We start from the raw sequence: 27,975 nt of genomic DNA on the forward strand, positions 1-27,975 counted from the left end.
TATATATATATATATTCACAGAAAAAAACATAGGTTTCAGGCACGTTATAGTTAGGAATTAGCATACGCACTCTGCAAACGCGCCCCCTGGCCAGTTGTAAGTTGGGGAATTAATTCCTTCAATACTGAGGGTCCCTGAGGGCCAACTAGCCCAACAGGTATCTCCAGTATGCGCCAGGGAGCTGCGTGGCAGACAGGTGTTCTGAGGCCACGCCCCTTTTTACACCTCTATGCAACGCAGCTCTGTGGCACTTACTGGAGGTACGCGCACGGTGAAAAAACTTAAAAATAAATAAATAAATACATAAATTAGCATTTAAAAAACCGTACAAATTCACTGAAAAAACCATAGGTTTCACACACGTTATAGTTAGGAATTAGCATTTAAAAAACCTTGCAAATTCACTTAAAAAACCATAGGTTTCACACGTTATAGTTAGCTGGGCATTTCACTCGTGAAAAACCAATGAAATTCCCCCGTTATAGTTAGGTCAGATAACTATAACTCGCGCGCCCGCAATCCAGTGCTCATGACGTCACATATTACATCACTCATGACATGGTCAGTGGCATTACTCATGACATCACCGATGACATCATCCTTGTGATAGAGTGGCGGTCGCGCGAGTTATAGTTATCTGACCTAACTATAACGGGGGAATTTCATTGGTTTTTCACGAGTGAAATGCCCAGCTAACTATAACATGTGTGAAACCTATGGTTTTTTAAGTGAATTTGCAAGGTTTTTTAAATGCTAATTCCTAACTATAACGTGTGTGAAACCTATGGTTTTTTCAGTGAATATATATATATATATATATATATATATATATATATATATATATATATATATATATCGCGCTAAGTCTCCAAAAGCAGCCGAAGTATCTACTGCCTCAAATCAGAGTGCGGACCACAAACTTCATTACGCCATTAAAAGATTTTATTCAGCCTCAGCTCACACGATCGACATGACGCGTTTCGGTCCCGGAAGGACCTTGATCACATGACGCGCTACACATCTCGCGGTGTCTTAAGTTGCGTTTTTTTTACATTTTTTTACAATTCATTTAAAGGGGACATGCCCAAGAGGTTCAGTACGATCATAGACAGAGGAAATTTCACATGTGAGTTTTATACATTTTCAAATTCTCACATTAAGTGTGCAAAATAGCAAATTGTTAAAATTGTTACAACAATGCTAAAATATCTACAATAATCTACCTTGTCCGTGTAATGTATAGATTTGTGTGGCCGGTTTCTACATTTTAATTTAGACACAGTCAGTCAAATTTAAAAAGTCACTCATTTAAATAAATAAGCTAAAAAGCATAAATATTGCTGCTGTGTCAAGAAGAAAACCTTTTCCATCTTTATGGCCATACTCATTTACGTAAATGTGTATATCAGCATATATAGGTGCCATCCCTTCGTCCAGGTATAAATACCAGGTGACAACGTAGATTTGTATTATAGACACTATGGTGAAATCAAACAAAGAGTCCTGATCGATATTGTAACAACCTCATATTTTCTTGTTAGCATGTGGGGGTAAGTGTGCGTGGGGAGAAGAAAAACAAATGAAAATCCCTTTTCTTTCCTATAGTGCTAAGTGCTATGTGTGCTTTTTATCTCCAAATTCAAAAAATGATTTTTTGCTTGGTTTAAAAAGAAGAAGAACCCGATGTGTATGTGTGGTATTAGAGAAGAGCACATGTGCAAAAACAGCAAGGGAAAAATTAGAGTATGAACATGATATTCCTTCTTATAGGTCTCAGTTTTCCTTAAATTGATCTAATTTATCCCAAAAAACTTCGATTATTGGACATAAAGCTGCTTATTCTGATTTTACCCCGATTTGGTTATGACAAAGGATATGGTTGGTAGAGATTCACAAACACGTGTAAAGATCTTCGGTTTGGTTGAGGCCATTAGGGTGCTTAGTATCCAGATTAAGAATATATCTGGTTTCTAATTGTCTGAGCGCTCTGACCCTGTCTCCCCCTCTTTTTTTGTGTGGAATACTGTCGATCAAAAAATATTTTAACAGAGTGGGATCGGGCTTGTGAAGGTCCTCAAAATGTCTGGCGACAGGATAAGCTGGGTCAGAATTCTTAATTGCCCTTAGGTGCTGGAGTACCCTCTTGTGCCCCTGTAGGATAGTACTACCTACATACCTAAGTCCACAGGGGCACTCCAGCACGTAAATGGCATGATCTGTTTTGCAGGTTAGGTATTTGGAGATCGGGATTTCTTCTTTGGCAAAAGGTGTCTTGAAGGCAGTTGTGTTAACGCCCTGTTGGCATGCCTTACATGATTTACATCGATAGAACCCCTTTCTTTGGCTTAGCCAGGTGACTTGAGTCTGATTTTCCAAGTCATTTCTGACTAATGCATCCCGCATAGATGGCGCTCTGCTGAAGGTTATTGACGCTCTTTTGGGGAGCAAGTGGCCTATGGTGGGATCCCCCAACACTATAGGCCAATTTTTATTGATTAGATTTCTAAGGGTTCTGCCCTGTTTGCTGTAGTTGAGGATAAATCTAAATTGATCCTCAGTTCCCTTGGCTACTCCTTTTGTTTGTAAAAGGGTTGCTCTATCAAGACTATTAGTTTTTTCAATTGCTCTGTCAATAATCTTTTTCGAGTATCCTCTTGCCAGAAATCTGCTTTTACTGGCGGCCTGTTCCTGTCTAAGATCAATAGGGTCACTACAGATACGCTTGAGGCGCAGCATCTCCCCATAAGGGATGCTCTGTATGAGGTGCTGCGGGTGTGCACTGCTGGCATGCAGCGTTGAATTGCCAGCTGTTAACTTTCTGTGTAATGTAGTGTGGATCTGACCCTCCTTGATATAGACCTGCACGTCTAAAAAGTTGACTGACCTTGAGCTGATATCTGATGTAAACTTTAAATTTAGGCTGTTCTGATTAAGACTGTCCACAAATAGAGTAGCGTCAGAGGTGCTGCCTCTCCAAATTATGAAAAGGTAATCAATAAATCTCACCCATTTCACTATGTTGTTACTGACTTGTATGGAGTGTCGTTGTGTCAGGACCAGTTCCTCCCACCAGCCCATATGCAAACATGCATAGCTGGGAGAGAAACTGGCCCCCATAGCTACACCTCGTTGTTGTTGATATAAAGCATTTTCAAAGAGGAACACATTATTGGTAAGACAGAACTCAACCATGTTGGCTAATATGTTACTATGGTCTTCAAATGGGGCACCCCTCTTTGCAAGAAAATGTCTCATTGCTCGTAGTCCATCTTGATGATTAATTGACGTATAGAGTGATGTAACGTCTAAAGTCATTAATTGATACTCATTGTGCCACTCACAGTCTTTGATTTTGGAGAGGAAATCACCAGTATCACGTATGTAAGAGGGCAAAGTTTGTACATAGGGTTGGAGAAAAAAGTCCACATATCTCGATGTGTTTTCCAGTAGGCTGTTGCGAGCTGAGATTATTGGTCTTCCTGGTGGTTGCAATGGATTTTTATGTACTTTAGGTATAAAGTACATGATCGGAATCGTAGGATTATCATTGCGCATGTATTTGTACTCATCATCAGTTATTAGATCTGCACTTTTCCAGGCCAACAGTTTCATTGCAAAAACCTTGTACATGTTCTTAAGTATCTGATGATCGCACCGCGTGTAACATTCCCGATCCTTTAGTTGAGACATCGCTTCATCCACATAGTTTTTTCTATCCAACAGCACAATGTTGCCGCCCTTGTCTGAATTGCGGATGATTACCTCCTTGTCTTTTTTTAGCTTACTCATTAGTTGTTGGTATTGCACTTTTTTTATGTTCCTCTTAGTGCCAATCTTGGAGTTCACAGCGTAATTAAGTTTCTTGATGCCATTGATGACTTGCTCGTTAAAAATATCGATAGAGTCCCTCACCGTGATGGGGTTAAATGTAGAGCGAGGTAAATAAATACATAAATTAGCATTTAAAAAACCGTACAAATTCACTGAAAAAACCATAGGTTTCACACACGTTATAGTTAGGAATTAGCATTTAAAAAACCTTGCAAATTCACTTAAAAAACCGCAATCCAGTGCTCATGACGTCACATATTACATCACTCATGACATGGTCAGTGGCATTACTCATGACATCACCGATGACATCATCCTTGTGATAGAGTGGCGGTCGCGCGAGTTATAGTTATCTGACCTAACTATAACGGGGGAATTTCATTGGTTTTTCACGAGTGAAATGCCCAGCTAACTATAACGTGTGTGAAACCTATGGTTTTTTCAGTGAATATATATATATATATATATATATATATATATATATATATATATATATATATATATATAATGTATACATACACACACACCCACACACACACAGACACACAGACACACAGACACACACACATATATACACACACCAAATATTGTTAGCTCCACAATCGATAACTCGCACAAAAGCCATGCAAACCATAACTCGCACCAAATGCAATCCTTATGAACTCACCTTTGGTGTAACAGACGACCACGGTGGGACTTCTTACGGAAGGAATCCACCCATCCCACGTGGTGTAACTTTTAAATGGCATTTATAGTTATAACATTCAGCTAAGGATGCAATCTTCAGTCTGCCTTCCCCCAGAGCCGGTCATAAAATGGCTCAATGAGTCAACAGTTTTTTGTTCGAAGTACATAAGATGCATTCTCCCCTCATTTCTCCTAGGTAACAATAGCAAGCCACCTGCTCTATGGAGAGATTGCCCATGTTCCAGGTTAACTTATTAAATTATCCAGAATACTACAAATTGTTTACCTTTCAACATTTTGATTGCATTGTTTTATAGCAGCACTACTGACAGTCTTCAAAGACAAATTAGGGATCTTGTCAGCAATACAAGGTTGCCTACATTCGGCCCGAGCAAACTTTTAATTACATTGGCATAAGCAGAGTAATTTTGCTAATTCCACATAGTCTTTGATGCCGAGTTGCCGATAACGCAATTAAACCTGCTTGCGTAATGAAAATAGAATTTGGGGGAAAACAGTCCTATCCTGAGAGCACATTTAGTGGCCTCTAGGGCTCACGATTGTTGTTCTGCTGCATCAAGCACTATTTTTTACTGCAAAATGAAAAATTTCTTCCATTTTGTACGTAAAGGTGTATTTGCTTTAAAAACAACAATAGTGCTAGATGCAAGGAGTTAGTTGGGAGGAAAAACCTACCCCAACAGCACATTGAGTGCTATTTATTTGCACAAAATACCTTCTCATGCTCACTTTGGACATGAGGGGGGTATTTTGTGATAAGAAAATAGCGCTAATTGACGGGTTAAGTGGGGTGAAAATTATACCCCAACAGCACATTTTGCGGGTGCAAGCGGCTGCTCGCATTTGCTATTTGTGTTCTGTTGCATTAAGCACCATTTCTTAGCACAAAGTGCATTCGTGCATAATTCTGCACGATTACTCTAAGCTGAATCACATGAGTTGCGCCCACCCCTAGTCCACATACGCCAAGTTATTGACTAGATGATGTCCTACGCTTCTGGAAAGAGATTGTATTCGATTCAGCTTTGGAGATAGAAGTGCCATGTAAATGCAAAAAAATAATGAAGCGAGAATACACCAAAGTTTCAAGCAGTTACAAAATGTTAACTTCTGGAGTTAGTGCCTTTTCATTAGATTCTAAGCCATGTGTTGCAGTGAAGTTTAATAATCACATTCACCAGTGGTTGATCTACCTCCGCAAAATTACAATTTTTGCTATAACTTACATTGATTAGATCAAAAACTTTACTATAACCCACAAAACGTGTATAGATGTCCTTATTTTTTCTCAGTAGTAAACAAGATCACAAACAAGTATATGGACCAGGGTCGCACCTTTAAAGGAATCCTGTGTGCCTTATTTATTTATTTTGAAAGTTTTATATAGCGCGAACATGACAACCGAGGGTATCAGAGCGCTTTACAGATTGTCCAGTAGGACGAGTACATGCAAACACAAATGATCAACATATCGAAAAGTACATAGACTTAGAATGTCCAACATTCTTATGAGCCTAGCATCTAGGACACAAAACAGCGTTGAATGTCCCGGGAGTCAAGTGGGGAAGGCAGAATGAGGCAGATATTTCTTCATTAAGAGCCCTTTAACTTGTGATTTGAAGAGGACAGTGGAAGGGATCACCCTGACTTCGGGGGGAGGAAGAGAGTTCCAGATCCTTTGGCGCCATACCTGAAAATGTTCGATTATAGGTCTATGTATTTCTTGAATTTTTGTGGTTTGAGTAAGAGGGTGCTGGCATTTCTGGAGGCTCTTGAACCACATGAGAGCTCCAGTTTCTGAGAGAGGTACATCAAGGTCTTGAGGTGGATGGCTGTGTGTGTCATGCATGCAATTTTCAGCTGAATCTGAGCTTCATATGGGAGCCATTTCAGAACTAGCAGGTACGGAGAGATGTGGTTGAATTTTTTTGTGCCCGTTATGAGCCTGACCGCAGCATTATAGGTCACCCTAAGGCGAGCCGTTTTCACTCTGGGCAGGCCATACAGCGTAGCAATGCCATAGTCCAGCTTTGCGACCACCAATGCTTGCACTGCAACCTTTGGGTCAAGAGCAGGGAGATAAGAGTTTGAGCTTCCTAAGGATGCTGAGTAAGCCTAACAGGCTACAATCATGGGTAAATGAGAATTAACAAACGCGTTACTTACCTTCGGTAACAATGTATCTGGTAGAGACACAGTTTAGCCGCAAATTCCTTAACGAATATCCCCAGGCGTCAGACTGGATCTGGAAAAATGTTACCCAGCAGTACCTCTGCGCGCTGGGGGGTGGCGTTGCTCGGCTCCACGGATAGGAAGTCAATGGAGCCATACAAGTCCCTCCCGGTGCGCTGACGTCAGTTTTCTACTGTGCAAGTTTTCCGCGCCACAACGCGGAGCCACTACAAAATCTGTGAGTGTGGGAACAGTGTGCCAAAAAAAGATCAGAAATCTTTGAAACAAAGACAATAATGCACAGAGTGATGAGAAACATCACCATGTATGTCAGAGAAAAGAGTACTTAAAACTGCAAGGGACCGAAGGGAGAAAACAGAGTACCCGCCCCTAGAAACAATTTAGCAGAAGCGAAAGCCATGCCCTCCTATGTGGCAAAAATAGCGTTGGAAAAGAATGTCATGCCAAACGATAGGCAGTTTGCAACCACAGGATGCAACTGTAAAGGGCAACAAGACTGAAACAACATGACTGATGGGAATTGACCACATTTCTACAACATCAGAGAATGTGCAACCATACACCCCAGAAATGAGCCAAAGAGCCCCTCAAACCAATTGACCACAGTATAGTCAAGGAGACCCTAAAGTAATGGGAAAGGAATAGATGATGGTGGAAGGGAGGGTAAAAGAACATGAAAAATACCCACAGTGGAAGAACCAGTGTGGAGGAATGTGGAAGGATACATAACTTCAGCACCCAAGGACAAAAATGAGTGTGGAAGCAACAGATAAGCAGAATGAGACATCACGCCCCGGAGGGAGGTGAAGCAGACCACCCCGCAGGAAGACCAAACCCACCTGTAAGGAGACAAGTGGGTTGAACCGAACCCGGTAAGGTCTTCGCAGAACGGGGAGGCTGGGTGGGCGTTAAGGAATCTGCGGCTAGACTGTGTCTCTACCAGATGCATCATTACCGAAGGTAAGTAACTCACTCATCTGGTAGAGACATCTAGTTGCGGATTCTTAACTTAGAATAGATACCAAGGCTATACCCTTGGAGGAGGGTCTGCAATTGAAACCCACCAAGTTCCAAAGAGAACTAATTCCTCAATAATATTGACTAAAACAAGGTGGAGACCGCAATGCCAGCACGGCTGACACCAGACCCACGGAGCTCAGGATGTAAGTATGAGCAAGGGGAGCAAAGGTACCACAAACCGTAAGAGGACGGCACAAGCCCTCTTTCAACCAGAATGACCACTGCATAATAGAAGAAAGCCTCAAACTTCTACAAAGAAAGTGAAATTGAGCACAGGATCCCATGGATCCGCAAGAACAAAGTCCCACAAAAGGGACAAAAACAGTATACAACTGAGCATGCACAACAGAGGATGCTTAAAATGATAAGGCAGGGGACAGATGTCACCATGTCGAGATACACAGAACCATGACTACCAGGAGACACCTGTATGTGGGTGATAGGAATACACATAACCACACCACACAAATGCAAAAAGCCCAATGAAATGGAACAGCGACACCACTTGCGCGTCGCCGAGAAGGCGGGTACATCACAAGGTAGTCAACCGGCCAACCATACCCAGTGGTACAATGGCTAAAAACACCGGCAAGGCCAGGCACATAGGAAAAGCTATCTCCCATGAGGGAGGGAGAGGAAGGAAGGAAGGGAGAGAGACAGAGAGAGAGAGACAGAGAGACTGAATCTGGGGCAAAACTCCAGGAACCGCAGCAAGGAAAACTTAGCATGCTGGCCTTGTCGTGTGTCCCCCTCATGACAGAATACATATAGATATATATGGAAAAGCCATGAACAATAAAAGACAAGGGGAAACTTGAAGAGCAGCCCTAAATAATAGGGAGCTGCACAATCGGGACCAATGGCACCGATGTAAACACCATCCTCCCCACCTGGGAAGGAAACCTGGTCTCCCGCATGACTGGCGGGAGTACTGACCATCACATAAACGACGAAGGAGTCAGAAAGACACAGTGTCAGAAAGAATGTGTACATAGCCATATACAGAGACTGCATGATGCCATAGAGTAACCTAGGCAAATATGTCCACTGAAGGCAGGAGCAGAAGTACCGGAGCTCTGTATGGCAATGAATAGAAGGACCTGGGATGGGATGGGCAGAGGGAAATAAGGGCACAAGGCAACACGCAGCAGTGACCAGTGTGGCGTAGACTCCACTGCCCATAGGAAAAAACCCAGACAGGGTCTGAGCCGTGAGAGAAGACCTAAGCCCTTCCCAACACCAGGGAAGAAGAGTAGACAATGCCACAAGAATAGGACGCAGCCAAGACAGTGGCGCAAGGGAAACCACTGCACCCCATGACAGCACACACACCCAGTATGTAATCACATGTCGTGTTCGCATAGAACACAGACAGAAACGGTTCAGAAGCAGGACAGAACGATGTGCGCACAAGGGACAGGTGCTTAAGTTTAAGATCGCCAACTTGGCTAAAGAACCTAGCGAAAGCTGAAGGAATAGCCAAAGGCAAGAAAGGGGAACATGAACACGCTGGAGTCAGCCAGGTGTGGCAGAAACCCAACAATACTCTGGAGAAGGCTGCATCCATAGAGGCAGGAGAGCACCACGGATCAACTGTAGGCCACAATACAGAAGCTCCAGGAGAGACCCATACCAAACCTGTAGGTCTCACCAGAGGAGCCGTCCTAGAACAGTAGGAAGAGAGGAAGCAACATGGTCTGCAATTTCGACTGACGACTCACAACCAGTGAAACACCAGGATCTAACATCGAACCTTTGGAGTAAGAGACTGAGACCTCAACCACTAGGCCTCAGTGATTCATCGGAACCACGTGAGAAGTCCACAGTATAATCCACAGGACAAGTCCCCAGAGGGACAGAAAATGTACAAATAAGACTCCACGGGAGCTTTCGAAACTTCCTGGGCAAGGAAGAGCAGCTACAGAACAGCCAACGAATACCCCACATAGGGTATGTCACATCCCTACAAAAAGCAAGGGACACCTCTTGAGACAAGCTCGTAGACAGAGGGCTCAAAAAGGAAATTCAGAAAACAGCTGGCCCTGCTGTGCCAAACTAAGGGAAAAAACGGCTGATTAGCCGCACAAACCGTCCGGGAAATAACGCCGTGAACCTATAGATGGATACCAGACAAGCAGGGACAATACTTAAACAAAATTCTGCAAAGAGGACTATAAACTATTGAAGTAATGGGAACCCAGACATGAGGCGCTGGACCACTGAGTCAGCATGACTGTCAACAAGATTGATCCTATCAGAGGGGAGATCCTTTAGATGATCCTGAACATTTTCAGGGTAACCAGCCAGGCATGGTGACGCAGAGCTACTGACCTGGCCATAGCCCGAACCACGGAATCAGTGGTGTCCATGGACGACCGGATGGAAAACTGAGCCATTTCACGGCCATCACGAAGCAGCAGGTCCAGGTCAGCACGGCGCCCTAGTGGAGAAGATCCAACAAAGGATCAGAAGGCAGAGAGACCGAGGGTGGATGCACCTCCAAGATATCTGCAGCCCTGCAACCCCCCCCCTCGCAAACGCCGCACTGGCCTCCGTGGCTATCCTAGGCGGTGTCATCTGTAGGAGATGGCTGTAGGCTAATCCGTCCACCAAACCACAGTGAAGAATGAGGAGCTGGTCCGTGACCCTGGGTGTGGTGAACCGTCTAGGGCCTTGTCCTCTACCAACAGAGGACCAGCCGGGGTCGGCACCGGCATCGACGGACGTCGAGATGGTGTCGGTTCAACGTCGAACACCACCAGAGAGGACTCATACGCCCGGCGTCGACTCGACCTCCACTGAGGTGGTAAAACGCAGGGAGGAACGCCGTCGACTCAGGGTCGAGCTCTGCGCTGCAGCTGCATCCGACGTGGAAGCAGGGAGCCCCACAGGGCTGTGCGGAGACGCTACAGGAGGGCCCGACGTCTGGCTGGGATGCACCTCCGGGCTATGTCCAGACGTCGCAGCAACTTCGTAACCGAAGTCAGGGCACTCGATCGGCGCCGAGGGTGAATCTGCCGGTGAATCCCCGACCCAAGTCCCCACCCCCCTCTGTGGGGCCCAAAGGCATGCCAGGGAGAAGGGGTGACCCAAAGATGGCCTGCAAAGCCCTAGAATAGGCATTCCATCTGGGTCCGAGTCGCCCCAGGGAATGGTGGGTAGGTGGGGGCAGGCTCATGTGGGCTTGAGTCCGGCAAAGACCGAGAGTAGCAAGCCCAGACGTCACGATTATGCAAGACCGACCACCTCAGTGACTTCCTTCTGTGCTTACCTGCGTCAGGTGAGCGACGTCTGCGGGAACGACTCGGGGGCCTGTCAAGAACAGGAGCCCCAGCATGAGAAGAGTGGCGCCGCATGGACCCCTCTGGTGGAGATGGAGACCGGCACCGCGAGGACTCTGAACGGGACATCCAGGCGGACACCAACTTCATACAACGTTCCCGCAGAGACTTTGGCTTCAGCTGCCAGCAGGCGTCACACTCCATGGAGTCATGGTGCTCTTACAAGCATCACAAACAGATCTCGTGTGGATTCGTCGCCGACATCTGCCGCATACAGATCCCGCACTATTTGAAGCCGGTAGGCATCACACATTGTTCCCGGAAGCTAAAAGGCATTGAGAGGGCCTGAAAACAACAAACATGCCAGAGGAACTGCTTCTCCCAGATCCGCGTTGGGACGCGGTAAAGAAGGAAACTGACGTCAGTGCGCCGGGAGGGACTTGTATGGCTCAATTGATGTCATATCCGTGGATGACGTCAGGTCGGAGCCGGGCGACGCCGCACCCAGACGCGCAGAGGAACTACTGGGAAAAAAAATTCCAGATCCAGTCTGACACCTGGGGATATTCCAAGTTAAGGAATCTGCAGCTAGATGGCTCTATCAGATTGTCTAATTTTAATTTCACAAAGATTTTACCTTCAATATCAAGTAGCACTATTAGACAACAGATTGACGGGTCCACAAGAAGACCCTTTTTGTAGATTGGCTGTGTAGGAAATTCACATTTTCTTCATGGTCACTGCAGACTTTTCACCTTTTGCTGGACCCTGTATTTTTGCTGGCTTTAGAACTCTGTGCACTTTACTTCTGCTAACTAGTAGTAAAGTAAAGTGCCTTTGCTCCCCCTTTACACATGCTTCAACTGACATATTGCTAATTGGTATACTTAGCTTATCTATACGTCCCTTGTATATGATACAAAATCTACCAGGGCCTGCAATGTCACTAGTGGACTGCAGCACCTACTTCGCCATCCACTAAAGTGACAGTGTAAAACATGGCTTTAGGCCAACCATTGTAGCCAGATCGTGACAGCTTAAACACTGCTATTCGACCTGTCAAAATAAACCTTTTTCACAGATCAAAAGCTCCCTTTTGAATATTAAACAGCCAGCCTTATGTAGGCCTTGAACCCAAAAAGCAAGGAGCATGAAATTTCGAAATGGGATACGTAGAAATATAATGTTCACATCTGGTTTTTGGGACCAGCATGCAAAAGCTATTTTCAATGTGTCAGGCCTAGTCGGCCTGTATAGAAAACAAAAGTACATAATAAAATACTAATACTGTATCTCAGTAAAGAAACCACCTAGAATTATTAAACTATTTTTAATAGTTATTAAAAATCCAATTCAATAGCAAAGTCCGAGTTTGATAAATAATCAGGAAAGTTAACTTTTAGAAAGTGACCTTTTACCGGAACAGCCAGAAAGCTAATTAACACAAGCCTCTGCCAGATCCCAGCCAGCAATTAATCTTGATCAGGTGTGAAATATCTCTTAGGAGCAAACAATAGGCTGACCTAACTGGGCAGAGGTGAATCCACTGAACTCAGCAGATTATGCAGGTGGCAGCAGTGGGCTTCCTTTTTGACGCTATAAAGTAAAATCCTGATTCAATATCAAATCCTGCTTGACAGGTCTGCTGGGTTCACAAAAACCCATAGCACACCTGGAGGGGGAAATAGCGGAATGCCAAGACAACTCTTCTGGATCCACTGTCTTGTTGCTGAAGGACTCCACTTTTCCCCCACTAGACTACAATCCTTGGGTTTACATAAAAGCCTTGGTGCACACCTGAAAGGAGAGAGAACAGTATGAAAAAAAACAATTCTTGTGGATTCACTGTCTAGTTGCTGAAGGACTCTGCTTTTGTCCTACCAGACTTCGGTCTCTTTATTTTTTTGTGGTTACAGTGGCTACGTCAAACTAGATTACAATAGTACACTCCCCACACATACGTTCAGGCTTCTGAGCCCAAGCTTATTGAGGTAGAAGACTTTTGTTTGGTCAGTTGGTTAGGGCGCGCCCAGGAGTAATTCCCATCCACCAGCTAGTGCCAGTCATTAATATGGCACCTCTAGGCATCCACTTCAGAATACTTCCTGGACCTTGTGAAGATCAGAAGAGTATTGGGCCTGCTGTATGTGACCAGAGAGGAGCCCTAAAGGGCTGGAACTGCTCCCTCTTGTATCCAGGACAAAGTGAATTCCATGGGTCATAAGGCTAACCTCCTGTTTGAGCTTCAGGAACACAACAAGCTACAAGAGGCTTTCTGCTGGAAGTATCCTGCTGACCAGTGGCAAGAGGACTGGACTCTGCTCCATGCCGAACACCCTGTGGGTCTCTAGAATGATCCACTGAGGTCCTGGGGGCTTTAGAAGTGTACTCCTGTGGTGGACTGGACCTACGTCAGTAGGTGAAATCTTAGACTAGGACAAACCTGGTTGCAATATCTGACCCTTGTTCCACTGTGGTCAGCCTCAAATTGTGCTCTGGTCCCGGTTCACCTCGACCGTTGTCTATCGTTGGAGCTTAGGGCTTCCTGGCGACATTTCTACTTGAACATTTTAAAATTCATATCTCCTTTTGCACTTATTGATTTTTTTTGTCATTTTAGTGTCACTTTGTTTATTAAATTACATTCTTCTTTATCCAATTTGGTTTGGAATTTTTGTTTTGAAGTTTGAATGTATTACTGGGCCAAAGCTACCAGGGGTTGAGCTCAGGTTAATTTAGTGACAATGAGGGTTCACCCCGTCAAGGGTTGCGATTGTTCCTTGAGGTGGGCACTAACCTGCCCCAAATAATAATCCAATTTCTTACAGTCTGAATAAGAGATACCTTCCAGGATTCAGGTTTTGCATCTGAAAATTATTACAAAGTGTTGTTAGAAACAAGGCCAACTTTTGTAATTCAAGCCCAAAAACAAATCTATTTCGATTCCATTTGGGTCTTCCAAAAGACATAATGAGGATACAGTGATTATAAGTGACTCCATGAGAAACAGTACGACCCCCTTCCCTTAAATAGGATAGCTTTCCAAAGCTTACAGCCTTTCAGTCCAAAAACTGAGAAAACAGACGAATTAACACAAATAGTGAAGAGACAGCTAATAACCAAACAGTAGATTATCATCCCTGCTGAGATGTCTGGGTTACTACGCACAGAGATTTCTGTGAGTAACATATACCCTGTTCCCTAATGCAAGTGAAAACCACTAAGTTCTTTAATAGAATTCAATAACTAGATTAGACAATAAAAAAAAACTATAACTGATAGATGGTTTAAGGTTCGCCACATACTTACGCTTTATGATATATACAAAGGCAAGGCAGTCGTGCAATGGTGTCTCCCTGTGTTAGCTCTTCGAGGCATATTGCACACTCCCCAGCATCTTTAGTCAGCACATCCTCTAAAAGAATAAAGGACAATTGTAAGTGCCATAATATGCACTAATAATGGCAGATATTCTTTTTGTCATTTTTGGTTTATAAAATACCGACACTTTACTATCGTATGCAGTCACTTGAAAAGGGATAAAGTGCTGAACACAACGCAGAATAAGCAGAAGTCACAAATATTTCATGGCAGAATAAATGTATAGGTAAAGGATGAGAACAAGTGTACAGGGATGGTAAGTGCCTGAGATTTACTGTCAGGACGCTACTCCAGAGGCTTAAACATTGTGATGGAATACTTTGAGGACATTTGAGACCTGCCACTGAGGCACAGTTTAAATCCCTCCCACTCCTTCTTCTGCAGGATACCCTGAAATCTTTAGGATGGGTTCAATCCCTTTAAATGCTAGTTCAACTGTTGTCTGGGATGGACCATGGCGACCCCGTGTTACATCGCCTCACCCCCTAAATATGCTGCCCTACAAAAAGCCAAAAATGCATCCATTTCGACTAGAAGGATCATTTGAACAGCAGGTGCAATATATTAGTGGAACACTGAAGTACAAAAGGTTCAACAAAAAGGAGCATTTCTAAACTTTGAGCTTCAGTGTTAGAACTAGGACTGCATCCTGCTCCTTAAGAGTGTTTAAGCTGACCTAGAACTGAGATCTTACAGTGTAAAGGGGTATTAACTGCTTACAAACATACAACTGACACAAACACGAATGGGCTGAGCGTTCTTTTCCTATCATGACACTATCCACCTGTTCTCTTCTTAGTAACTTATGCATTCTATAAATTTGTCCAGACGGGAAACAGGTGAACACAAGAGACTGAAAACAAAAGTACACAAACAAAGCCCTGAACATTATAGTTGAAGCAAACAATACCACAGGGCTATGCAAATTTAAAGTATTTACCCTGCCTGTTCAAAGTCTGGATGGAAATTGTCTCGGCAGCTCTAGGCATGACGCGACACATTCTGACTGTCGGCATTTCTAAGTAATATCTTGGCAAAGTGGTTTGCGTCTCAAACTGCTTGTTAATATGTCCTACTGGCTAACTACAGTGCAGGATAATGTCATAAGACATTGGGGCAATGTAATTATTTGCAACATTTTAATTTGTTGCTAAATTTTTAACAAATGATAGGAGCACAACCAACATAAACAGAACAGTAGCCAATGGCAGCCCAGCTCCGCACGCTCAGCAGAGAGCCAGGATCACAAGGGTTTCATTACTAAATCGCGATGGCTGGCATTAAAGTTCCTTGTCTACGACTGGACAATGGTTGCAAATATAGTTTGAAAAATGATTGATATGAGCATTTGCACAGCTCCCAATTCAATTTGGGAAACAAGCCCATGAAAGAATTAAGGATGGGCGAAGAGCTGGTGGTGGAAGGTGCTTCAATTTTCGCACTATTATGCCCCCTCCACCAATGACGGAGGGATGCTAAAGCAATGCAGGGTAAGAGAGGACGCCATTCTCCAAGCGCCTGTGTTTAGGCATATCCAAACCTTCATATATACGGAGTAGTGTAAGGACATCTTGCAAGACCTGCCTACTAAGATTAGCATACTGCATTTTCCTCACTAAATTCTGGCAGATCCAAAATTCTGCCTACAACACAGCGTATTATTAGTTTTGTGACTCCATTTCATTGTATTTTATGTGCGCATTCTAGTGAATTTCCCGCACTTGTAATTGTGGAAATCTGAAGCAAGCAATCAATCTCTCTGCCGATTTCAATTGACATACTTAGTCTGAGAACACCCGGATCTATGTAATGAACCATTCCCCCTATGGCTACATACTTCAACTTAGCTAGACTTCCTCCACTGCGTCTGCTAAATCTCATATATACATATGCAATCCTGCGAGCAAGCAGCTACTACTGTTTGGAGGAATAAGAAGCAATACCAGCTTCTAATCTGTCGAAAATGGAGGCGATAATTGCAAGGAATAATCTGATTGGATCAGTCCTTCAAGTGACACATACATGCCCTGCCTAAAGATGTCTTTTGGAACCCAGCCTATCTCAAGCCCCTTTATATCCTATCCAATTCTGGGAAAAGGACTTATTTCTGGCTGTTGGCCAGCAAGATACTACATTTTAATATGTAGTATGCAATTACAACGAACATGGCGGAAACTAATCGGAATAGAAACTCTTTGCCCGAGAGGGTTAGCAAACTCGAAGTAATACCTATCAAGTGCAGGGCACTGTGGGATCATTGGACTGTAGAATTTACTGCTCCAGGGGAGCAGTGTGAAGCTATCTAAACAAAGAGTTGTGACCAAAACACGTACTACATGTGTTATGGACAAGGTGCAGGCAAAAGGGAGACAGTGGGGCGAGGAGGTGGGGGAGGAAGAAGGCAGAAGTGCGCCACATTTGTGAATGTCATGCAAGATGCGGTTCTTATCTACAGTGGAAGCTGAAAGCTTGTTGGTGAATGTTGGCGGTGAATATATGCGGACAACACCTGCTACTGGTCTGTGAAGAAGATAGATCATGGTTATGAAAAAGGTCGAAGCGGGGAATTAAAAAGAGGGAACTGTATGCAGGCATATTCTAGCAGTTCCAGAGAGCAACACCGCATTGGAATCAGGATTAAACAGGATGACAGCATGGAGAGTAAAGCAACGTTTTGGTAGCAGGAATGAGAAGTCCATGGAAATCAGTTCAGATCGCACTACCGCAATATTTTCTCCCGCTCTTGAAGTGGGTAATGCTCTGGGGCCTGGTGAAGTTCATGAGGAAAGGAATTCCAGACTCTTGGAGCACATCCCAAAAATAAATGTAACGGGGCGTTTTGTTTCTTTCACAGAGGAGGGTGAACACAGATAGATTTGGTTTTGTGCAAGGGAAAGTTGACCCTTGGAGATCAGTAGCTTTCTGGAAAGGTTTCTGGTGGAATTTAATTGCCAATTTGAATGACCATCTAGAACGTAAGGAGAGGCACTTTTGGGATTTAATCATTGGAGTAATATGGCCCCATCGCCATATTTAAAGAGGAGCTTTTTTACAAAGTGTACTCCATACTGCATTCTACTCAAGCGGATGTTGGGGATACCTCATAATAGGGCCTTACCAGACTGGACCACATTTTGATATCCACTTCAGGAAAGAAAGGTTTCATGTTTCTCAGCTGCCTCAGCTGGCATGGGACTCGAGGAACCAAGGTCTTCCTGAGCGGATCCAGGTTCAGCTTAAAACTTAGAGATTTCACACTTTCGACAAGACGGAGGAAATGCCCACAGTCACCAGGGAATTCAGCCAGTTTTCAAGGGGAAGCAAGGGGTGATTGCAGGAATCTGAAATAAATGGATGTTTTTAGCCTTGGAGCTGATGGAATGCTCAGACATCCTTATCAGGAACCTTAACAGCTGTTTCTCAGCAATGGTATACTTTAGAGGAGTTGATTTTAAGACACAGTGGATTATCATTGGTATATTGATGGCAGGCAATGTTGAGTCTTCCAAGTCATAAACGCATTTCTCTTAAATAGTTTATTCTATCATACAAAAAGTGATTTTCCCTCTCTCTAGTTCTTAATCTATTTTACAAATGTGAGTGTCCATGGTCCTTGATCTTAGAATGACCAGCACCTTGGCAACTTGGTCAGATTCTGAAAAAAAAAATGATTTACCGGAGTCGCTTCATCTTGTTAGGCAAACATTATTAGCAGGGACCAGGTTGATTAGCGATGACAAGCTTTTACAATACTGCTACCTGGATTTATGTTCAAACAATCTCACACAATACGGTTATTTGCTGAGAATATATTCCTAAATGCTCAACAATGTTAATGTAGCTATGTTTGATCTCTTTCTCTGGCAATGACTCGATATGAGCTGCGATACAACTCATATGGATTGGAGTTCTTTATTGCCGTTGCCGTTGCCCCAACTAGGCAACGAGATGACATCCTCCATCAACTCATATGGATATACAATCAAAGGAGCCCTAGAGCTATGTGCCAAAGCAGGAATATCACCACCTAGTATCCGTATCCCATCCATTCTGATCAACTCTTCCAGTTAGTATTGGGCATTGCTAGAGGGCCAACAGGACAGTTGCTTAATATTTTCTCTCAGTTCAGCCCCTGTAGGATTCTGCACCAATCAAAAATACTATGCCTCGCTGCCGTTTGCCAAGGGAGCCCTTGTGCCTTACTACATTAGAGACCTGGAAGCAGCTGTGTGGGACAACTTTTGGGCTCGGTGGGTGCTCCTAATATCCCAGCGGTGGACATTTTATGACTGCTCTGTATCCCAGGAACCTGGGGTGGTGAATCGTTTGCCACTCCAGCCCAATGGGACCTCCCTCTTATTGAAGTCCCACCAGGCTGCGACTGCCGGCCTCGGAGAAAAGCGGGGACGGGGGTGTTGCGGCTGCCGGCAAACTGTTGAGACAGAGTCACATGACGTGGCGGCCTTTGGTGGGTCACCAAATTAGCCGCGTGGAGGTCCGGTGGCTGACCTGGGTGAGAGCAGGGATCCCGCTGGTAGCAGGAGATACCTATATACACATGGATGGCAGATGTGTCCTGCTGTACAGCAGACTAGATGGTTTGCAATTAGTATTAGGTAGTATATATGCCTCGAACACTGACCAGGGCCAAATTGGGATCTCCTTAACCAGGAAAGTATCTAACTGGCCTGGAGTCTCGTGGATCCTAAGGAGAGACTTTAACAGTGTCCTTGACACAACACTAGAGAGATCAGTACCACCTCTGCCATAAGCAGTGCCAGCACAGCACCCCAAAGAACTGAATGGATGGTATGAAAGCTGGGAGCTGGTTGATGTTTATGTCACCCAAATAAGTGAGAGCACTCCTTTTACTCCCCCGGTGCATAATATTTTCACAAACTAGACCGAACTGTATGCACAACAGGGATATTAGTCCTGTTCCAGTCAGCAGAATATAAACCGAAAATCACATCTGATCACAATCCAGTTAAGGTAACAATGGGATGGGGTAAGCTCCCCTCACCAATCCAATTTTGCGCATGCAAACAGCAATGATGACATCCCCTTTTGGCACGACATGGAGGCACACCTTGAGCAATTCTTTAATGATAACGAGGGTACGGGCTTCTGGTCGTTGATAGAGTGGAAAGCCTTCAAGGTCACTGTCAGAGTGCTATGCATTCAGACCACATCTGCGGCCCACAGATCCCAGATGGACACCCTATATAACAAAGAACATAAAATACACACTAGGGAGACGCAGACTTCTGATAGTTAGCAGATCCCAGAACTACTACTCTCGGACCTAAAGAAACAGTAAGCCACTTGCATGGAAAAGTTGAGAAGCCCTGACTATCCAATGTATTTATTCATTTATTTATTTTGAAAGTGTTATATAGCGCGAACATGACCAACGAGGGTATCCGAGCGCTTTACAGATTGTCCAGTAGGACGAGTACATGCAAACACAAATAATCAACATATCGAAAAGTACATAGACTTAGAATGTCCAACATTCTCATGAGCATAGCATCTAGGACACAAAACAGTTTTGAATGTCCCGAAAGTCAAGTGGGGAAGGCAGACTGAGGCAGATATTTCTTCAGCAAGAGCCTTTTAACTTCTGATTTGAAGAGGACAGTGGAAGGGATCACCCTGACTTCTGGGGGAAGAGAGTTCCAGATCCTTGGCGCCATACCTGAAAATGTTCGATTATAGGTTTCTTGAATTTTTGTGATTTGAGTAAGAGTGCTGGCACTTCTGGAGGCTCTTGAACCACATGAGAGCTCCAGTTTCTGAGAGAGGTACATCAGGGTCTTGAGGTGGATGGCTGTGTGTGTCATGCATGCAATTTTCAGCTGTATCCGAGCTTCATATAGGAGCCATTTCAGAACTAGCAGGTCCGGAGAGAGGTGGTTGAATTTTTTTATGCCCGTTACTAGCCTGCCGCAGCATTATAGGTCACCCTAAGGGGAGTCGTTTTCACTCTGGGTAGGCCACACAGCGTAGCAATGACATAGTCCAGCTTTGCGACCACCAATGCTTGCACTGCAACCTTTGGGTCATGAGCAGGGAGTTAGGGTTTGAGCTTCCTAAGGATGCTGAGTTGGAAGTTCGCTCCTTTGGTGAGGGAACTGATGTGTTTTTGCATGTTCAGACTCTTGTCTCGTATGATACCAAGCGAGGATGCAGAGTCCACGAGGTGAGGTCTGCAGTTAAGAGCCGTAAGCTGATTCAACCATTGTTCAGTGACCGGTGATTGCTTATGGGGTGAGATAAGGAGGAATTCTGTTTTTAGAGCATTTAGTTTCAGGTGGTTACGTGTTAGCCAGTTTTGTGTTTCCAGTAGGACTGAGTTGAGGGACTGAATGTCCTCAGGGGAGGCGATCTTAAGGTATAATTGAGTATCGTCCGCATACATGTGATGGTGAATGCTGGATGATTTCAGCATTTCTGTTAGAGGCTCCATGAGCGTGGGAGAGAGTGCTGAACCTTGGGGAACCCCCAGCGAAACCGGTGAAGGATGGGACAGGGATTGGGTGGCAATGTACCTTGCAAAGACACATAAGTATGTTGACAGAGCAGGCAGACTGCTAGTGTGTATGCTCAAACTTCCTCTGGCACACACTACAATAACATCAATCAGGGATCCTCTTGGGTGGCCACACTATACACAAGTAAATATCAATGCAGCAATCTTCCAAATATACCAGGGCTTATAGTGACAAGCCCCTCCACCCAACAAGATATTAGAGATGCATTCCTGTGGCTGGCCCAGCTTCCACGTCTAACATCTGACTAGCAGATGGACCTGGAGGCCTCTATCACCGAACAGGAAATCCCAGGTTTACTTCACGAACTGGCTGCTGGTAAAGTCCCTGGCGTGGATCCCTCTGAGTTTTACAATACATTCTCGTCCCAATTCTCACCCATTTTAGAGTGCTCTTTGATAACATATACAATGAAGGTGGTCTACCCCCCTCCACTAGAGGATCCCATAGCACCTCCATTCTGAAGCCTGGACTAGATTCCAAAGTCCTCAGTTGCTGGCAACCAGAATACTACCGGAGCTCCCAACCTTGATCAATGAAGATCAATGTGGGTTTGTCCTAGGTCCCAGCCTGAACTAGAAGCCGGGGCACTGCAGGTATCCTTATTCCCAACCTCCTGCTGCGCTACTGAGGGCTCGAAGCTTTTATCGGTTGCTGCCTCTACAGTGAAGCGAGGACTGCTGCTTACCCATCCCCTTTCCCCTCCCTGTGTCCCAGCATTACCCTGAATGGGTTTTCCCATGCACACTGGGAGGCTCTTCTAGGGCCTTAACGCACAGGTCTATTAGTAATATAACTCAGTTTGGCAAATTATACAACACCATACTCTGATGAGCTTCCACATGCTTCACGAGAAATATGACATACATGAAGGGGAATTTATAACACATGAACACATAAAAGAGGCACTGCATGCCCAATGGAACTAACTATAACTTGCACCCCATCATGTACTGCTTAGGACATCACTGATGACCTCATCCATGATACTCCTTTATCTCTACATTATTTTAAAAAGGAAAATTGTTAGTAAATGGCCTACAGTCATGCATAGGCAAAAATGAGTGTGAATATGTGTAGGTGCATATAATCGACAAGCCATACGCCGTGGAACTAAGTGAGACTGTTCATGGCAGGGTTATATGGTAAACGGTTTACCTACCAGTAAAGATTCGGTACACGCAGTACATCTTTTTAAACAAGGTAAATGCTGCTGGCCTGGTGTGGTTTGCACAGGCATGTTTCAAAGTAGGTTCTGCCAAGTTTGAGCGCAATAATATGAGAAAAGTCAAAGAATTTGGTCACAAACGATTATATATCTGTACATGTCTGGCCACAACTCCCTGTGAAAATGCCATACAGTGTTAGAATAGAAAATTCATGTTTGCGCATTGTTCTATGTATGTTAGCATTCGCGGTGCCATTTTGAGTTATAATCTAAACATATTCTTCGCTATTTCCGAGAAAAGGCCTCTGTTGAGTTGTGTTTCTCCAAGGCTACGTTTTGCATCACTAATGAATACACTGTTCTTATTAGCGCATTCCTTTCCCTCTAGATCAGAGGTCTTCAAACGGTGGGGCGCGACCCCCAGGGGGGGTCGTGGAGTCCTATGAAGGGGGTCACAGATTCACCAGCTTCACTTGTCCCTGCAAAAAGACAGCACTCCTGGGAGGCTAATTGAGAACGTTATCAGCTGCTTGCCTGAATGAAAGGCAAATGGGCCTTATCAGTTACTCTGCAAGTGTAAAGGATGCTTGGGAGCAGTTCTGGCTCTTTGTGAAGACAAAGATGTGTTTTTGAGTGGATGTGCAAAGAGTTAACAACTGGGCTGGGAAGTTCTTGCTTTTAATTGTAACTGCATTTACACAGCCCTTAGTGCCCCTTAAGAGGTGTTGAAGGGGCAGTTATGTATAAAAAGAAAACTACATTACATACTCTCTGGTATTATTAAAACCTACATTTTGAAAGCACCATTTTATTGTAAAACTATTCGCACGTTTTGCAGCATTCTATTTTACCCTGTGTGTAGTGCAAGTATAAAAAATTGACTTACATATTCATAGTGCTTTCTGTCACAGGCTGTGACTTCGTAGCACTAAAAATACACAACACTATTCTCCACTGCACCAATCAAGATTTAATTATGTGGTTCTCTGGTTACACACAGACCTCTGCAGTGAATTAACTAATAGAGGTTTCATAATGTACTACAGTGCATTTCCCACTGAGCAATAACTTTTTAAATTTATTTTTAATTTACGCTGCCCATTATTTTATATATAGATACTTGAAGGTGATAGACCTAAAAAATGTACAGAATATTTTGGGCTTATTTATGAGAGGCTTGCATCGACAGAGCATCACTTTTTTTGATGCTCTGGTGACGCAAGCATCTCAACCATACCTATGAGGCAGTGCAAAGTCACCCTGCATGGCTTTGCATTGCCTCATAGATATGGAGTAAGACATAGCAGCCCAAGTCACTGTGTTGCCTTACTCTGCATCAAGGAGGTGTTCTATGGGCTTTGCGTGGGGTTCCCACGCAAAGCCCATGGATTTTGATGCTGCTCCAGATTTACAAAATCACGTAGACCTGGGGCAGCTCCAAAAACTGACCCCTCCCCAGTGGAGGCGTAAGGAGGAGAAATGTTTTAATTTCTACTAGTTTTTTCCTCTTTCCATGTGTGCTGCATTCTGCAGCTCACATAGAAATAGGAAAACGCCCCTCAGGATTGTTTTGGTGAAGGAAGGTGCCTCTTCCCGTACAAAAACAATCCTGCCTACTTTGGTGCTCGGCAGCAATTTGTGAAGGGAAAAGGACTGGAATGTACCGTATTTCATAAGTACGGTGCATTCCTACCCTTTCACATTGGCATGAGGCAGCGCCGCAAGAAGACTTCCACCGCTGCCCTATGCTAATTCCTCATAAATGAGGCCCTTTGTTTCTAGCTACACCCCTACGCTCAATGACTTTTGGTTTGCTAAACACGGTTTAATATTTCCCCACCGTAAAAATGATTTGCTGTAGTAATTGGGGGCTGTTAGAAATGGGGGTCTCTAGTTGGCAATGGTTTGCACCCTTGTCCAAGTAGGGACCCTTCCTTCTAGTCAGGGTAAGAGGGATACACTACTGAAATAACCCCTGCGCACCCCCTTGGTAGCTTGGAACGAGCAGAAAGGCTTACTTCAGAGGCAGTGTGTAAAGGATTTGCACATACCCAACAGTAATACAATAAAAACACCACAAAAGGTCACCACACCAGTTTAGAAAAATATCCAATACTTTATATATTCAAAACAAGACCAAAACGATAAACATCCAACATAGAGTACTGAAAAATATGCACTTTGCGGGGAGCTGGCGTCGGTCGGTCCGGACTGCGTGTTGGACGAGGCAGTGTGTCGCAAGACTTACGAGTAGTGCCCCCAAGCCACAGTGCGGTCACATTTGTTGAAGTCAGCGATGGCGTCAGTGAGACCAGGGCGGTGTAGTGAAGCGAGGCGGTGCGGAGTGCGGTGCCCACAGGTCACAGAACAAACAGCAGCCCGACGGCCGTCGTCAGCGAGACCAGGGTTGCGGTGTGAGATGCAGCGATGCCCTCATCGGAGTCGGTTGCTTTCCCCCCCCCCTCTGTGGCAACTGAAACCACAGTTCCAGAGACGGTAACCAGACCTGGTGAAGTCTTTGCAGACCCTGAGACTTCAGTACAGCAGGCAAGCTCTACTTCAAGCCCTTGGAGATACTCAGCAACAAGTAAAGAAAGTTCAGTCCAGTCCTTTCACTGCCCAAGGCAGAAGCAGCAACTGCAGGCCAAACCAATGAAGCAACAACACAGCAAAGTTGCAGCACTCCTCTTGGCAGTTCTTTCAGCTCTTCTTCTTGGCAGGTTCCTTGATTCTAACGAGTTCTAAAGTTTTGGGGCCTTGCCCAAATATTTATACTCAGTTTCTCTTTGTGCTTTTGGGCAGAGTGCGCCTGTGCCCAGCCCAAACCAATTCCATTCTCTCTGGCCCAGCTTCCTGGCAGGAGGTGGAGTCAGCATTGTCCAAGGCAGATCAGGCCCATTCAGATGCAAGAAAGTCTCCTTCCACAACTATAAATACAGCCCAGATCTATTCAGCCCAGCCCTAACTCATCCAGGAAAGGCTGGACACACCTTGACCCCCCCACCCCCCCCAGTGGCTGTCTGATGAGCATGCATATCCCCAGCCCCTGTCACTCCAAAGCCAGTCAATCCACAGACCCAGCAGAGCCACACAGGATGGCTAAGCAAGAAAGTACCTACTTTCTAAAAGTGGTATTTTCAAACACAGAACATAAAATTCATCTTTACTAAAATATGCATTTTTATATTCTCAGTTCAGGCATATTAAACCCCATTCTCCATCTTGTCTCAATGGGAAGATATGCTTATAAGATGTTATAAGTAAACTCTCATTCTATCCTATAGGACAGATAGCCTTTCCATAGTGAAAAATGAAACAATATAATTCACTACCAGGACATGTCACACACATCAGTACATGTCCTACCTTTAATATACGTGGTACACTGCCCACAGGGGTACCTTGGGCCTACCTTACATGTAAGAAAAGTGAAAATTAGGGCCTGGCAAGTGGGTGCACTTGCCAGGTCAACATGGCAGTTACAAACCGCGCAGACACTGCAGTGGCAGGTCTGATAACCCTTTTCAGGGCTGCATGGGTGAGTGACAATCAGTACTGCAGGCCCACCAGCAGCATTTGATTTACAGGCCCTGGCACCCTCAGTGCACTTTACTAGGGACTTACTAGTAAGTCAAACATGCCAATCATGGAAACACCAATCCATAACACAATTTACAATAAGAGCACTTGCACTTTAACACTGAACAGCAGTAAGAAAGTGCGCAGAGACACTGAACCAGCAAAAACAGAGTCAAAACTAGGAGGTCTTTAAGGAAAAAAACAGGGGAAACATGCCAAAAGATGCCATGTTTAACAGGGGCATTTATGGTTGTCGATAGATGATGAGGAGAACCAGTTTCTAGAAAATTTTGTCACAAGATGTCCTTACGCCTAAAAAGGTTTGACAAGGGGGTCTCAACATCAAAAAGTTTGAAAACCACTGCTCTAGATAGAGGCCTTCTCCCACTTGTTTAGTGGCGGGCACGGGCAGAGCGACCTCAAGTAGTAGATAGTGTGTGCTCGGCCTCCGAATCAAAACTCATTTTCTGTACTTCACTGGTTTGCTGCATCTGCTTGGAAAATTCCACAGTGGGCGTGCCTTCATTGGTTTTGAAATGTACATTATGTATCTTTATGCTTGCTGACGTTAGTCCCTCTGCAGCACTACTAGCGACTGGGCAGACTGGGTTCCGCCCGGAGTGTACTTTGAATAAACAATTATTGGTTTGTATTCTCTGTCTGACTGACTTGAATCGGGCCACTTCCTACAACAGGGGTAAAGACAAATTGTATGTTAAGTCAAAGTATATAAGGTGTTCTTGTCTAGATGCAGAACGTCCCTCAAGTATTTGAGTAACTGCACATTGTTAAAGAATGTCCAATGTAAGGGTGACCACTTGCAGATCTTTTGACTCCCGGTGTGATTTAAAGCCTGGCTGTAAAGTTGTATGCCATTCAGTTAATCTCCGGAAGGTGTATAGTGTATTTCACAAAACAGAGAGTTGTCTATTGCACTTTGTCATAGGTGGTTTACCATTGACCAATACATGCATGCCAATCTTTGGATTGGGAGTCTTGTGACCTGTTTTGGTGGGTGTTTCAATTGAAGTGAATTAATAACACGTTTATTCATAGGTGCTCAAACTTTAAAAAGATATAACCCAATATAATCTATAGAGGCTTTTTGTTTTTTAGGCGAGTGAATTCAAGTACAAAGAGGGTGACACCCACTAACTGACATATATGCAATCTCAATCATAACAATCATAATAGGAAAGCAATGACCATTATCTTTTAATTACTTTTAAAGGATTGGTCTAATTTTTTACTTGTTGAATTACTCCCAGCCCACAAAGCAAGCCACACACTGGCAAAATCACTGGATTATGTCAGTAGAGTCATTGGTGTTGTCATCAAGGACATTTAACATGTCACAAATAACGTAGTGTGAGGTCATAAGCAGTGCATGAAGGGGGTGCTAGTTATAGTTAGTTCACTAAACTGTAACTTGCCAATTTCACAGGCTTTTAGTTTTTTTAAAGTCAAGTTCTTATCTCATTTCAACACATACCTATAATGACAATTTAACCTTTGATTTATTTCAGTGATTTTCAGTTTTTTTCAACAAATTAATTGGCAATTAAAGAAATTTTCATTCACATTGTACTTGAGTCAAGAAACCCTCTTTAACTTGCATTAGATCTTTCAGCTGGAAGCATCAATAAACCCTTCCCCTGCAGTTTCCAAGGTTACGAAACAAGATCATGCTAGCTGCTCTTCAGGTCAAAAGTTCACCAAGCATAGGCCGCGCCACAGAACACTACGCATTGCAATGATTGGCTGTCCTTGTTTTTGCTAATCACTTTAATCCAATAACAGCAAAGCCCATACATAGCAGTAGTAGGTATTCGATTGCAATTATCAAAAGAAATAGTACTTAATAGCTACCAAACCTAATGCACCCCCTCATTAACAGGAACAAATCGGGAAGCTAGGACATTAAATCACGTTTTTCTTTCCTCTTCAAATCACACACTCTGCCAGGACACCTCCCATTCTACGGCAGCTCCTGATCTGTCCTGCACCAGATCATCAGCATCAAGGTGCATGTGGGCATTGTTGGGCACTCCTCTGCCCACTGATGTCTTGAGTATGCCAAAGGCTGCGGCATTGACAAAGATGCAGGTTTTCCCTATGTGTATATTACATGCATTGGAAACAGAGGGATGAAATAGCATAAACTTCTAATGATTGAAAGCATTTCAAATTGTGAGCACCCCGATAGGATGATAGTGCTTTGTTAAGTAAATATTTGGGGGTCCATCAGCGGGGCAGTTCTAT

General features: G+C 44.1%; 1 protein-coding gene across 1 annotated transcript in view; it reads right to left on the reverse strand.

Annotated features, from left to right (window-relative positions):
- ZNRF2 (zinc and ring finger 2) overlaps nt 1–27,975 on the reverse strand; it is a 195,009-nt gene that overhangs the window by 10,733 nt on the left and 156,301 nt on the right. Inside the window, exon 3 of the mRNA XM_085630632.1 lies at nt 14,344–14,449. Coding sequence (XP_085486758.1) covers nt 14,344–14,449 — 106 coding nt within the window. The remainder of the gene's footprint in view (nt 1–14,343; nt 14,450–27,975) is intronic.

The sequence above is a fragment of the Triturus cristatus genome, chromosome 10 (assembly GCF_964204655.1).
Source record: "Triturus cristatus chromosome 10, aTriCri1.1, whole genome shotgun sequence".
Classification (NCBI taxonomy): Eukaryota; Metazoa; Chordata; class Amphibia; order Caudata; family Salamandridae; genus Triturus; species Triturus cristatus.